At 39.2% G+C, this 15,000-nt stretch overlaps 2 protein-coding genes across 3 annotated transcripts in view; both read right to left on the bottom strand.

The window, feature by feature from the left end:
• Nucleotides 1-302, bottom strand: part of dhdh.1 (dihydrodiol dehydrogenase, tandem duplicate 1) — a 13,870-nt gene extending 13,568 nt beyond the window's left edge. Inside the window, exons 1-2 of one of the 2 annotated variants that reach the window (XM_084409365.1) lie at nt 102-302; nt 1-23 (exon numbers count right to left, since the gene is read on the bottom strand). The exon at nt 1-23 is cut by the window's left edge and continues 78 nt beyond it. The gene's annotated coding sequence lies outside the window, so the exon portion shown is untranslated. The remainder of the gene's footprint in view (nt 24-101) is intronic. The other variant, XM_084409366.1, reaches the window with a different exon arrangement.
• An 11,806-nt stretch (nt 303-12,108) lies between these two features.
• The window catches only part of hcn4 (hyperpolarization activated cyclic nucleotide-gated potassium channel 4), a gene marked incomplete at both ends in the record, with an annotated part of 91,421 nt that continues 88,529 nt past the window's right edge, over nt 12,109-15,000 (bottom strand). Inside the window, one exon of the mRNA XM_084408483.1 lies at nt 12,109-13,526. Within this exon, the coding sequence (XP_084264609.1) occupies nt 12,109-13,526 (1,418 nt within the window). The remainder of the gene's footprint in view (nt 13,527-15,000) is intronic.

Raw genomic sequence — 15,000 nt, 5'->3', positions numbered from 1 at the left:
GCCATGGTGTTATAATTCAGTTGCTAAGGAGTTGAGAGTGTTGCAGATCAATGATGTTCTGATTCTAATTATTATGCGGGAATTATTTAAATTGGACTCACTCGTTACGTCTGTGTCGGTCGCTCTGCGTTCCTATTGGACGACGCTCATCGATCACACCAGCTAGACAAAAACAATAACAATTTTGAAGTCATAATATGTTAAATGCCTCATGATCTACAAAACAAACAGGCAAAATTCATGTAATCAAGAGTGTTTGTGTCAATTTAATCTCAGTTCACGAAGCAGCTCTGATTATCTCTGCTCAAATGTGCAACATTAACATGAATATAAGTCAAGAGAGAGAGAGAGAGAGAGAGATGAGAGAGAGAGAGAGAGAGAGAGAGAGAGAGATGGAGGACAAAAGGACTCTTCATGTTTGTCTTTGTCAATCTAATGACACACACACACACACACACACACCATCAGAACCTGAAGAGACACACAGATTCTGGTACCAGAAGATATTGTTACTGTAAGTAATGATAAAAGCAACCTGTTGCTTCTCATCTCACACATTAGCCAATCACAACAGGGCTCATTTACATATACCTGTATGTGTGTGTCTGTGACTGTGTGAGTGAGAGTGTGTGAGAAAGAGCGTGTGTATGTGAGTGTGTGTGAGTGAGATAGCTTGTTTTGCGATAGATTGTTTTCCATGTTTTGTTTTTTTTTAAATTTTGGACGATTTTTTTAAGAATTTTTTTTTTTTAAACTTCTTTGCTCAGAGAACATCTTGACTTCAGTTTTTCTTACTTCGCCGACAAATAGTTTTTAGTTAGTTTTAGGCATATCTTAAAACAAGCTGTTTTCCGTGTGTATGTGGCCTATATTACATCAGGAAAGAGGAAAAATCCTTTCAGATCTGCAGCATTTTGATGACATTTTCTCTCTCTCTGGAAAACGAGCTTAAATCATTGCTAATAAGACCAGGGACATTAATAAGAAAATAAATCATATAGTATTTGATGTCATGTTGTTGTTAATGGTGAATTTAGCAGTTAGAAAACTCATTTTCTGGGGTCAGTATCCCTAAATCCCCTCAGTCGCTCGTCCTAAACTAGCAGTGTTCCCTGACAGAGCTCGAGCGCCGGCTTCTCCTCCGGGATAATCCCATCCGGGTCACTCGGGGTCAAACACTAAAGTAATTAATCCTTTTTGCTCAGTCCGCTAACGGAGCGCTGCTCCTCTTCACCTTTCTGTTCCCGTCGGATTCCTCTTTCATTTCTCCATCTCCAAATGCAGTGGAGAGATTCTTGGTCATGGTGTGTGTGTGTGTGTGTGTGTGTGTGTGTGTGAGAGAGAGAAATAAAGCTGGACTTTTATGTGAATTAAAATGTTTTAAAGTGGCATTTCAAGGTCTGCCGGGATTACGATGGATGTTTTGGCCGTGTAGAGAAGCGTAAGTGTGTCGGACACTAACTATTATAGTCCATAACAAGAGAAACATAATCTCAGATGTTTTGATGATATTAAGAGGTCGTTTGTTTGGTCACTCCCTCAGATTTTTTTCTTAACAAAATAAAGTCAAAGAAATATCTTATGATAATATTTACAAGAGGTCCAGTCTTTCTGGAGGAATGCTAATGCCTTTTATATTAATGACAATAATCTAGTCGAAGCAAATTTTTGTATTAACCTCCTTTTGTTTTATATCCATAAATGTAAATATACAAAAAGTAAACCCCGCTTTGACGTCGTCAAACAAGAATTGAATGTGTAATTAAATACAATTTCAATGTCTGTAAATAAGAAAGCTGTAAAAACATCTAGAATTTTGTGGCATGTTTAATATTCTTTCATAATACTCTTTTATTCATTTTTGAGCCCCTCTTGTTTTTTGGTGTTGTTTTTCTTACATCTCTTGGCAAATAATTTTCAGTAGGTAAATTAGGCTTCTTTATATCTTTTGACTACTGAACTATAACTTGTTTATTGTTTAAAGTGTTTTTTTTTATTGCAAATTTTAACAAACTCAATAGTCAACAAGAAAAATATATAAAGAAGCCTAATTTACCTATTGAAAATTATTTGCCAAGAGATGTAAAAAAAACAACAACAAAAAAAAAACTTATGTTTGTTAAAATTTGCAATAATTTTTTTTTTTTTTTTTTTTTAAATAATACTAATACTAATGTCAGCTGTCCTCGACATGTGATCAGATCTCCTGAAGTGTGGAGGTTTGCGTGCTTCTCCACGGATTTATGCTTTTGGATTTTTGGCGAGTGCTTAAACTGTGCACTTTTCAAACCCTCCATAAACTCTCTATTAGATCTTTTATTTGCTTATTTATTTATTTATTTGTTTGTTCCGAAAGCCTCCTGACATCTGGCTCTCCCGCATCTCTCCGCCTGCCAAAAATCAGGAAAAGCTCAAGCTTTCTGCAAACGATGACGGGGAATTATGACTGCGGTTATGAATTATGACTGCAGTTGGACGGCTGGCCTGTGGGTCAAAGACATCAGTTAAAGCAGGTTAACCCAGTTCTGTGGATTATAGAAGGACAGCGGTTAAAGTCGGGACAGGAGAAGAGGATTTTGGGTTGTGTGTGTCAGATTCTTCTCCTCCTCTGACCCGTGACCCGCAGAAACACTCTCAGGCTCAGAAGATGTTGAACCAGATAAACCTTCATTGTTCGATTACAGCTTCATATTTCTAAATGTACACACACTACTGTTCAAAGTTCAGCGAAAATGCATTAAATTGATCAAAAGTGACATTTATAATGTTACAAAAGATTCTATTTCAAATAAATGCGGTTGTTTTGAACTTTCTATTCATCAAAGAATCCTGAAAAATAAAATGGATCATAGTTAAAATAAGTGCAGGACAACTGTACAACACTGATAATAATCATAAATGTTTCTTGAGCATCAAATCATCATATTAGAGTGATTTCTGAAGGATCATGTGACACTGAAGACTGGAGTAATGATGCTGAAAATTCAGCTTTGATCACAGGAATAAATTACACTTTACTGTATATTCACATAGAAAACAGATGATTTACACTGGAATAATGTTTCACAATTTTACTATTTTTACTGTATATATATATAAAAAAAATAGCATAAGACTGTTCTATCAAAAATTCATTAAAAAAAAAAATAATAATCCAAAAAATTCCACCATTTTGAATGGTAGTGTACAATCATTAGGCAAATAACCCCTGCCAGCCTCATCAGGACTCAAATATCACGGCAACCTACCAATAAACATGGTACTTTTTGTTATTAGTAATGGGGAAAAGCTGCCTCTCTCTTGTACAACACACACACACACACACACACACACACACACACACACACACACACACACACACACACACACACACACACACACACACACACACACACACACACACACACACACACACACACACACACACACACACACACAAAACCTGACCCCTAAACACAACTTTCTGCATTTTTACATTTTCAAAAAAACTCATTCTGTATGATTTATAAGCTTGTTTCCTCAATTTAGGCCACAGTGACACGAGTCCCCATGAGTGTGTGTGCATTCAGGTTTAAGACCCCACCGGGATAGAAAAACATGTGAAAACACACACTCTCTCTCTCTCTCTCTCTCTCACACACACACACACACACACACACACACACACACACACACACACACACACACTCTTTCACCACTGAAACACAATGAAAAACAAATCATTAATTTCAGATAGATTCCCTAAATATGTAGCAACGCTGTACACATTTTTGCAGGGAAATAGATAATATCATTATATACCATTGTCTTATAAAGACCAAAAGACAGTGAAAATACAAACTGAACTGTAAAAAAATAAAATAAAATAAATAATGTTTTATGTCCTTTCAAAGATTCATCTTATAAACACATTTCTTTCAGCCTGGCAAATCTGATTCAAAATAAAACGTCTAAATGTCAAGATTCTTCCTGCGCTGTTACAGTGTGACAAAGATCCAGACACAGAACAAAAGACATATTTTAGGTTTTGTGAGCATTTTCCATCCTCTTTCTGATCTTTACAGTAAAAATCTTTACACTTTTTATTACTGCAAGTCTTCAAAGTTGATGCATCAATATTTTTGGTCTATGGAAGAGATTTTACCCCATGCATATGTGCTGATCATTTCATCTTTCAGGAGAACGACAGAGACAGCAAAGCATGCAAATATCAGCAGATCAACAGCTTGAAATCAGGACACAAACACAGCCTAATTCTTAATATTTTTATTTGATCTTTTCTTAATAATATCCAGTTTGTGTGCTTATCATCCATCCAGGTTTTGATTGGTGCCGTCCAGCGTTCAGGACAGACGGGTTATGATCTACTGTCGTCTCCAACACATCAACACAGTTACATCACACTTATTGCTTTTTCCCCAACTTTATAGACTTCATAGGAACAAAAATAAGAAAAAAACGTTCAATAGATTGACATTCTCTGATTGATCCGTCTCTGTTCTCTCGTGTCTTCATTACTGTCCTGAAGAAAGTGCTAAAGTGTATTTCAGTATTTAACAAATATGTTTCTGGTGTATGAACATGATGCTTTCCAGTAGAATAATCACAGATCAGAAACATGTGGTGAACATCATCACAAAATATGACAGGAAAACCAAAACAAATGCAGAGAAATAAATAATATCATTATGTTTTGTAAAGACCAAAAACACACAGTGAAGTGGGTTAAAACAGTGCTGTGGACAATACACACCGAGCCCTCTTAAAATACTAAACTAACAGGTTTTATGTCCTTTCAGAGACTCATCTTTCAGAACACATCGCATTCCTTTCAGCCAAGCATGTTTGATTCAAAATGATACATTTAAATTTTAAATGTAACACTTGAACTTTCAACATTGTGAGGAAGATCCAGACACACAGAACCGGCGTTTTTCACCCTGTCACATCCGCTACACGTGTGTTTGAGGGATATCTGTCCTGGCGGTGATCCATACGGGCAAAACCATTCTTTTGTTTTTCATGAACTGGGCAATTTTAAGATTGGTTATATTTCAGACTTTCCGAAGTGATAGCAAGAGAAATCCAAAACCTCCTCGGTAAAAACTCTCCTTATCTCGCAATCCTTGCTTTCTCCAATGTTCAGGAAATGTCCACAAACTAGCGCATATTCAATTAGGCTACATAATGCCTCATTTGCATATTTAAAAAGACACTTGTCTTAATGCACTGGGATTAATCAACATGGAAGTATGCTGATGTCGATCAGCTCAAATGTTTGCCATATTCACCTGCAGTGTCTTGCCTTAAGAATGTGTCAGATTTGGACTTTTTGACGTTCTTTCCGTCTTTAACGACGTGCATGATGTCATCAAGAAGGCGAAACTAGCGACTGACTTCCGGAAACAAGAGCGTAAACAAACGGTAGCTACAGACGCATTTCGTTTCGCCATGTTTGAAAGCTGTGCTCCTATTGGTCAAAACCACAGATGTGCCGGAACCGTCACGGAGGACGAGAAACATGCAGAAACATGCTAGTCTTTCTGTCGGGATGCTGTGAAGCGTCACAGACACAGTGTCGAGTCTCATCCACTATGACTAGGGTTGCGGAAATCGATTTCAATTCTGGAATCGGATACTTGTTATAAAATACAATTTTTGATTCCTCTTATCGATTCCTTTGTGAGCATTTCAAAATGGGATTTTAAACCATTCAAGTGCGAGACGACTCTACGTGTGTATATTAGATCAGTTCAGCTCTTAAAGGGACAGCAGCCTAATATTCCTGCCGTCTCTACAATAACACTAATATTCCTGCCGTCTCTACAATAACACTAATATTCCTGCCGTCTCTACAATAACACTAATATTCCTGCCGTCTCTATAATAACACTAATCAACAAAGAGAAAATTCACTCGCTCCTGACTGAATAACTTTTGTAACTATATTTGTAATGTATATGTTATTAATAAAGTGCAGTGTTATTTTACATTTGATTACAGTTTCTGAACCTGACAATCTTAAAACACTGTTTATTTCAATCGTATCTTTGTTCAGTTGTGTCTATTCGTTGCGATTTCTAATTTGTGTATTTGTTCTTTTTTAATTACTGAGTGTTTACTTGTCTTTAATAATGCTTGACATGTATATTAGTTAGGCTAGTTGTTTTTCTAAGTATTTGTAAACCACAGGTATAGTGTTCTTCAGCCTGATGATTTCTGTTCATGATATTCAGCTACAATTAAATGTTCTGCAATAAGACTAAATGTGAATGATATCTAAGTGTTTTTTTTTTTTTTTCTTATTGGAATCGAAATTAGGAATCGATAAGCAGAATCAAAATCGGAATCGTTAAAATTCAAACAATACCCACCCCTAATGACACCATACGAGGTAAAACGACTCTTGCTTCCTGATGCCCATGGATCTCCATACGAAACCCTACATCAAACGGATCATGTATTTTGACATTATACCTAGCAAGCAATAGCCGTCATTTCACCGTCTCGGTTAACTATAGTCCGGCTATGAGTAACACACTTCTAGCCAAAATAGCCTTAAATTTGGTTACATGTCGTTTTTGCCAAATTAACTTGCGAGATGTTTGATATTCCATCATGAAAGCAAAGTCAACAGTGATTACAAGGTGTTTGGTTTCATTTCTTTGACATCTTTGACATCACGGCTATGGTTAGACGTCTATAAAATTGTCACTGACAGCCCAAATTTTGCCTAGTTTTAGCCTAGACGTCTGGATGGCTACGCCAAATTGCTTGCTGTCAAAAGTCAGAGCTTGAAGCCTTATCATGCACAGCCGAACCTGATACACACGATTCTAGCAGCTCTTACAGGGATACGGTGAACATCACACTGGGTTCTGGTTATATGTGTGTGTTAAGCACACCTGTGACCCGTGTCAGTTTAAATCCCGCCTGTCTGACACACGTACCCGTCGCAGCGGCTCTGAGAAAACACACATCTGTAAGCATGAATTAGAGATGATGGCGGCAGTCCCTTTCCTCCATCATCTTGTTGAGCTCGGTGAGTGTGAAATCTAATCCTCAATCACTGCCATTGATTTCATTACCATCTGCAGAGCCGTTCCACGGGCAAAGCAAACGGAGCCGGCGTAAGATTAGTCGTCAGAATTGGGAACGTTCCCAACCTGAATTATAACTGTGCCATGAAAACCGGCAGACACACTGAAGCGTTGCATGTTTCCAGATGGATCGAGTCCAGATTCGACTTCATGCTGCGTCTGTAAAAGCGTCTCATCGTGCGTGTGTGGCACTCGTCAAAACTGAGTTTCCCATTTTCCTTTGCAACAAAATGATTCATGGGAAAGTGGTGCATAAAATTTGACAAAAGAAATAGCCATAAATATCAACGAGCAACTCTATGGGCCTCATTCATTCAATCATACAGAAATCCATAAAATCTCATTAAAATGAAATGTGCTAATTATGTAATGGTTTTCATCACTACCATTCAAATGTTTGGTGTAAGTGTAATGTTTTTTTTTATATAAATGAATACTTTTATTCAGCAAGGATGCATTAAAATGATCAAAAGTGACATTTATAATGTTACAAAAGAGTCTTTTTCAAATGAATTCTGTTCTTTTTAACTTTCCATTCATCAAAAGAATCCTGAAAAATAAAATTGATCAGTTTCCACTAAAATGTGAAGCAGCAACAACTGTTTTCAACACTGATAATAATCATAAATGTTTCTTGAGCATCAAATCATCATATTAGAATGATTTGTGAAGGGTCATGTGACACTGAAGACTGGAGTAATGATGCTGAAAATTCAGCTTTGATCACAGGAATAAATTACACTTCATTATATATTCACTTAGAAAACAGCTGATTTAATCGTAATAATATTTCACAATTTTACTGTATTTTTGATCAAATTAATGCAGCCTTGGTGAGCAGAAGAGACTTCTTTCAAAAACATTAACATTGAACTTTCAAATCCCAAACGTTTAAACTGTAGTGTATGATTTACACTGAAATGTTTCACAATTAAGACCCAGTACTCTTAAATCTGAACATCATCAGTCTTCAGTTACTTAAAGCAATGAAGCACACAGTTGCATTTACAAAATAGCTAACAATGTATGAGCCGAGATCTGAACTCGAGATTCTTATAATACGAGTCAGTGATTCTGAATCAAAAGTCTGATTCTGTGACAGCGTCTCTGCTCTGGATGTCATGCAATGCTTCAGAGATCATCCAGGTTTCCTCTCTCTCTCTCTCTCTCTCTCTCTCTCTCTCTCTCTCTCTCTCTCTCTCTCTCTCTCTCTCTCTCTCTCTCTCTCTCTCTCTCTCTCTCTCTCTCTCTCTCTCTCTCTCTCTCTCTCTCTCTCTCTCTCTCTCTAATCAGTCACTCTTTCGCCCTGATTCCTTCACTTTCTACTTCCCAGCAAGCCTACGAGGTTCGACTCCCTGCGGTTGTCTTTGTGTTTTGATTTATTTATGTGACTGTCACAATAAAAACTCCACAATCAATATTTTACCCCCTCTGGAAACTAGTGAGAGCCCTGAGAAAACAATCACAAGACGCGGGGAACAAACGTGTCATCGGGGCGAGCGGCCCCCGGGGGTCCTGGTACCTGCCATCAGCACACATCTCCTCAATACATCAGTGTCTCGTTGCATTTGTGCTTCCCGTCTCCCTTTCTCCCTCGTCTCGCTTCTCAAAAAGTTGAGTTTTCACGACTCATGAACTTTCCTCAGGTCAGATGCTCTCAGGTCTGTGTGTGTGTGTGTGTGTGTGTGTATAAATGCTGTCCCTGATTCGAGACACACTGAGGGTGAGAAAGAACAGGGAAAAAATGTCAAACTTGCCTTTAGAAGTAACACAATGGGCCCTATCATACACCCGGCTCAATGCAGCGCCAGGCGCGACGCAAGTGTGTTTTGCTAGTTTCAGCCCGACGCAGTTATCATTTTCACGTCCTACGGCGCGTTGTTTAACAGCGCGACTGAAACCTGGACTAAAGTCAATGGCGCAGTATTTTTTTGTTATTTAAAGAGTGCATTAGTAATGTGGCAAATGTTAAAAAAAAAGGATTACAATGTAAAAGATTATTATTGTGTACATAAAGACATGGTGATTCCGGCTTGTCCCGTAGATGGCTTTAACGTCACACACACACAGCTTTAACCTCGCGCACGAGCAGATCCGTTTCCTCGCTAGAGAAGCGCTCAGTTTTTTCGCTTTCAAATTCCATCATGTAAATAACGAATCCACTATGGCACGAGCGCAACTGGCTTTTAAAGGGAATGGGAGATGAGACTCTGACTGTTTTTTTGCACGTTATGCCCAAAACACACCCATTACTCATTAAGAGAACAGAGACAAAACACACCCATTACTCATTAAGAGAATAGGGACAACCTTTTTAGACCATGCACCGGGAGAACCGACCATTTTTCCCATCATTAAACTAGTAAAAGTGGATTCGGATGCGCCCTTAGACCCTTAAAATAGGGCCCAGTGTCTGACTTGTCAGAGAAAAGACCGTACAGTGTTTGTGCTCCACATGAATGATTCCTCCAGCATGCAACAATCCACAATTTATGTAATTTCCTTTCTGGAATCATGTAAACTATCCAGTAACAGATCAGCCAATACATGTTTTTATATTGTGCTTTTTTGTTGTTGCTTAAACCAAATTATGTGTGCAGCATTACAATATCATTATGTTGTCCTGTTCTCAAACTGACAAGGGTCAAGGGTCGTCCGAAAGGTGCCTGTCTGTCCTATTAAATCAAAACGCTGTGGCTGAGAGTCATGACCTGTGAGAGACTCAGGTGTGTGTGATGAGATCTTCCATCATCCCTGAACGGATTTGATCATCATAGTTTGGACTTGAGACCCTTTCATACTAAGAACGATAACTATATTAGTGTCCACACCAGCGGACGATATCGCTCTGTTTGTTATAACCAGTTTTGTCGTCTGCCACTTTAAATGCTCGATCTCTTAGAGCAGGATGGATTCTGATTGGCTGTTAAAGGAGTAGTTCACTTTCAGAATTAAAATTTCCTGATAATTTACTCACCCACACGTCATCCAAGATATCCATGTCTTTCTTTCTTCAGTGGATAAAAATGAAGGTTTTTGAGGAAAACACTCCAGGATTGTTCTCCATATAGTGTCTTCAATGGGGTCCAACGGGTCGAAGGTCCAGATGTGAGTTTCAGTGCAGCTTCAAAGTCTCGATCCAGCCGAGGAATAAGAGTCTTATCTAGACAAACCAGCGGACATTTTATAACAAAATAAACATTTATATACTTTTTAACCACAAATGCTCATCTTGCACTAGCTGTGATGCGACACACATTACGTAATCAGGTTGAAAGGTCACGCAGAATTACCGACCTAGTGTTTACAAAGCGAAAGTGCAAAGATGAAGTCAAACGCCATTTACAAAATAAAACATTTTTTGGATGATTTTGAAGTTGGAGGAGAAAACGTAGTTTTTCTACCCTACGTTTTCCTCCTACGTCAGGTTACCGCCTGACCTTCCAATGTGATTACGTAATGCGTGAAGTCGTGGACGTGCAAGACGAGCATTTGTGGTTAAAAAGTACATAAATGTTTGTTTTTTTTTATATAGAAAATGTCCGCTGGTTTGTCTAGATAAAGACTCTTATTCCTCGGCTGGATCGTGTCGAGACTTCGAAGCTGCACTGAAACTCACATCTGGACCTTCGACCCGTTGGACCCCATTGAAGACACTATATGGAGGAACATCCTGGAGTGTTTTCCTCAAAAACCTTCATTTCTTTTCCACTGAAGAAAGAAAGACATGGACATCTTGGATAACGTGCGGGAGAGTAAATTATCAGGACATTTTTATTCTGAAGTGACCTACTCCTTTAATGTTTTTATCGTATCAGCTGAAAAAAACAATCGTTCTGAAAGTGATTCTAATTATATAATTTCTCGATGCTTTTATCGTTACAGTTGAAGTGTGTTTTTAGAGCGATATCTTTATCATTATAGTTCTCGCCCTTGGTGTGAACGGGCCTTTACACCGTAAAATTCAGAATCCTTCACACGATTCCACCGATCGTTAATCATTTAGCAGCTAAAGATATAGAAAAACAAACAAAATAACTTTTGAGCAGCTTTTTGACTAATGTTGTTGGCTTATTTTATGTACAAATAAGAAATGTTGCATGGAAATTTCTCCATTTCTTCTCTGTTGCAGTAAAAAGGCAAAACTATTCTCGCTAAGTCAAACTTGATTGCCATTTGCATCAATCAGAGTAACACACACACACACACACACACACACACATAGAGCAGGGCTACACTATCGTATGATCCTGGAAGACACAAGTGAATAGTAATTTAGTTAGGATGTTTCTCAAACCCTCTCCCTTGACGCCCACTCAATGCCCGCTAACATCACTACAGCGTCGCTCAACAAAACAAAGAAATGCTACTGAAACATTTTTTGGTTTTCCTATGTTCACCTCTCCACCTCAGAAAGTCCCAAACATTTGTAGAGTGAATAAACAGGTACAATCCCTTAAACACAACCCCTTAGATTCAAGATCAGCAATATGTGATCCTCATTAGGGCGACTAAAAAGGTGTTTTGGATTAGACAAAAATCAGTTTTTATATGCAGGCGTGAGTGCATAGGTTCCTGCAAAAAAGTATTTCTTTTTTGTCTTCTGCAAAAAAAGTCTTTCTTTCTTTCTGTCCATGTCAATATTAATAACCAAACTCCTTGTGGATAAATTTGGCGTAGGTATAAAATAACAAAATGTCCTTTAGGTCTCAATAGATGTAGCATTTCACACCCTCCTATAGATTGATTAACATATATTTAAATATATAATTTCATATATATATATATCTATATCTATATTCAATGAGAGGAAAACGGTAGATTAACAAAGCAAACAAAAGTGAAATCTAGAGCTCTAGGATTACTTGATAGATATTTAGATAGATATCGATAGATATTTAAAAATGATTAAGATTAAAACACAGTGCCAATACAGAGATGACTAAAGAAAAGGCCAAACGCCACACAGGGGAAGGTCACTACTGAGTTAGGAGGGTGTGATTTAGCCTCACAAATTGGATGGGAGTTTCGAACGGAGCGGTTCTAGATCCGACGGGTGTCCGTCGGAGGCACGCGGGAGAGAAAGTGCAGGTGACGTCCCTATAGAGTGAGCTTGGCCTCGAGAGCTTGGAGAAGTCTGTACTGGGGAGGACATGTGCCCGGATACCGAGCTACAGGGTTTGGGAGTTAGCGTCGGCGATGAAAACGGGGATAAGCAGAACCCGGGATCCTGAGGGGAAAGTTGACCCGCTCCCTCTACGGAAAGTGACGGGTGGGAGCTGGAGAGTATGTTTAAATCCTCATAAAAGCGGCCTAGGGGAGAGTCAGTGCCTGAAATGTGGTGACCGGGGAGTTGGCCGGGACAGGAGGACTGTGGGAGAAGCAGGGATGAGTGGGAGCCGGTGGCACTGGAAGGGTCACTATAGTGGAAAGTTCTCCCAATTACGGGGCTTTGGATAGTCGGACTTGGGGCTAAAGGGGTGTAGCAGGGAGAGGCGTTCGCTGAGCCGTACTGAGCGAGCGAGGCAAGCGCTGACCTTTCCAAAGGAAGGTAAGTGGATAAAGCGGGTGGGATCTCGTGGGATGAACTCTCAAGGGCTTGGGAACGGTTGGAAGTAGGCGATCCGGGAGTTTGGAAGAGGTTCACTCCGGTGCAAGTCTTCCCGCCTCTGGAAGCAAACTGCAGGGAGCTTGTTTGAGAAGGTTTTGGTGGAGGTTGTCCATGATTGGGAGCATGAGTGAACAAGCCGAGAGGAGTAGTATTTAATGAGGTTGGAAATCCACCGGTTTCAGTCGCTCTTTGGAGACGTCCCGGTGGCGTACTGGGTGGCGTACTGGGAGCAATGGCTTGCTTTTGCCTCGGCTGTGAATGAAGTTGCGCAGTGCTAGAAGTCAGAGACGCCGATGAAGAATAGCTCCCAAATGGGAACGCCGACGCTTGTTGACCGGAACCAGTGGCGCCAGACAAATGATGCGTTCGAAGGGATGCAAGAAGAGGTGTGTCGATTCCCGAACGTATCTTTGACGGGGAACCGGATGGAGAGTCTCCAGCTGATCCCGGACCTCCTAAAATTGGTGCAACTGTCTGAAACCTCTTTATCTTGCTAAGCGGCTCGTTTCTCGATCCGATTACGGAAACGGGAGGTCGGAAGAGAGTTGCAGGTAGATGGGGGTGGTGGGTTAGTGCAATGGCGACTGAAGTGGTCGCAGCAGCAGCTTGAAGAGGCGCTTGGATCAGGGGAGCCCAGATCACAGGAGTAGGAGACGGAGGAGCAGGCGGCGAGGGACTTTGCATCAGGTCGGCACAGTGAGCCATGTCCCGATCGTGCTGCACAATCTGCTGGATTATCTCACTTTCCTGGTAGTTCAAAGCTCCTGAACTCAAGTCGTGCTGGACCTTGTGCTGGAGAACCGAGCTCTTCTTCCCTAAGGGGTGAAAGACAAAGTTTTTGATTTGGAGTCAGCAGAAAAACACATTTTTATATGAGTTTAATAAACACTAACAAAACGTACTATGGTATTTCCCTTTTTTGGTGGTGATATTGTATTCTATGGTATGGTAATTATGGTATATATCAAAGTACCATGGTATTACCACTTTTTTGGGAAATGATAGCATGGTATTACCATGGTTTTGTTGTAACTATATTGAATTCTATAGTATATAAATATGGTAATTATGGTATGTATCAAAGTACCATGGTATTACCACTTTTTTGGAATTGATAGCATGTTTATACAATTTTTTTGATGTAACTCATATTCCATTCTGGTATATGAATATGGTAATCATTCAGTATAGGGCAGTATATATCAAAGTACCACTGTATTATCATCTGATACCATCACTTTATCGTGGTACTATACCTATAAAACTTTGCTCCAGAATTTCTCATAACAACAATTAAAAGCAGATGACGACACACGCAAAGTCAATTAGAATTTATTTATTTTTCAATTTAAATTTAGAGTTTGTTTATATATATATATACAGTGCTATGCATAAGTTTAGACACCTATACTAAAGTTGACTAAAAAGAGGAATAAAAAATCATCTTTTGGAAATTGAACTTAATGCCTTAATTTAAAAAATTAGGAAAAATCCAACCTTTAAGGACACCAATTTTCTTTGTGAATGAATAATGCATCGTAAATAAATAAATGTTCTTCCTTAAAATACAGGGTGCATAAGTTTGGACACCCCTATGTTAAATTCCCATAGAGGCAGGCAGATTTTTATTTTTAAAGGCCAGTTACTTCATGGATCCAGGACACTATGCATCCTGATAAAGTTCCCTTGGCCTTTGGAATTAAAATAGCCGCACATCATCACATAGCCTTCACCATACCTAGAGATTGGCATGGTTTTATTTCAGTTAGCCTAATAGCTAGTTTGATTTGCATTGAGAGATGATCTTATGGAAAGTACCCCATGCCAATCTCTAGGTATGGTGAAGGCTATGTGATGATGTGCGGCTATTTTAATTCCAAAGGCCAAGGGAACTTTATGGTTTTAGTATAGAAATATGGTAATTATGGTATATATCAAAGTTCCATAGGATTACCACTTTTTTTCTCCTTCTTTTATATATATACGTATATAGAGCTGCAATTGCACTCTTCCTTCAAACGGATCATGTCTTTTTTATTAATACCCACCAAAAATGATAATATACATAATATACACCGTCAGGTTACGCCTTGAACATGAAACCAGAATCAAACGAGCTCTCTGTTCGATCTGTCCACAGTTTCCACAGCACTTTGATTGGTCTCACACTTCAGCACTTCACCCCTGTTTAAAAGCTCTGCTGTCCGGGAGCCGTGGACTCGCCTCGGGACGACTCCGAGAGCAATCAGGACACGGGCCGAATGGAAATAACTCAGAGTCAGATCGTTC

This window comes from Rutilus rutilus (assembly GCF_951802725.1).
Source record: "Rutilus rutilus genome assembly, chromosome: 5".
Lineage (NCBI taxonomy): Eukaryota > Metazoa > Chordata > Actinopteri > Cypriniformes > Leuciscidae > Rutilus > Rutilus rutilus.
Note: the sequence above shows the minus strand (reverse complement) of the source record. Positions and strands in the feature narration are given on the sequence as shown.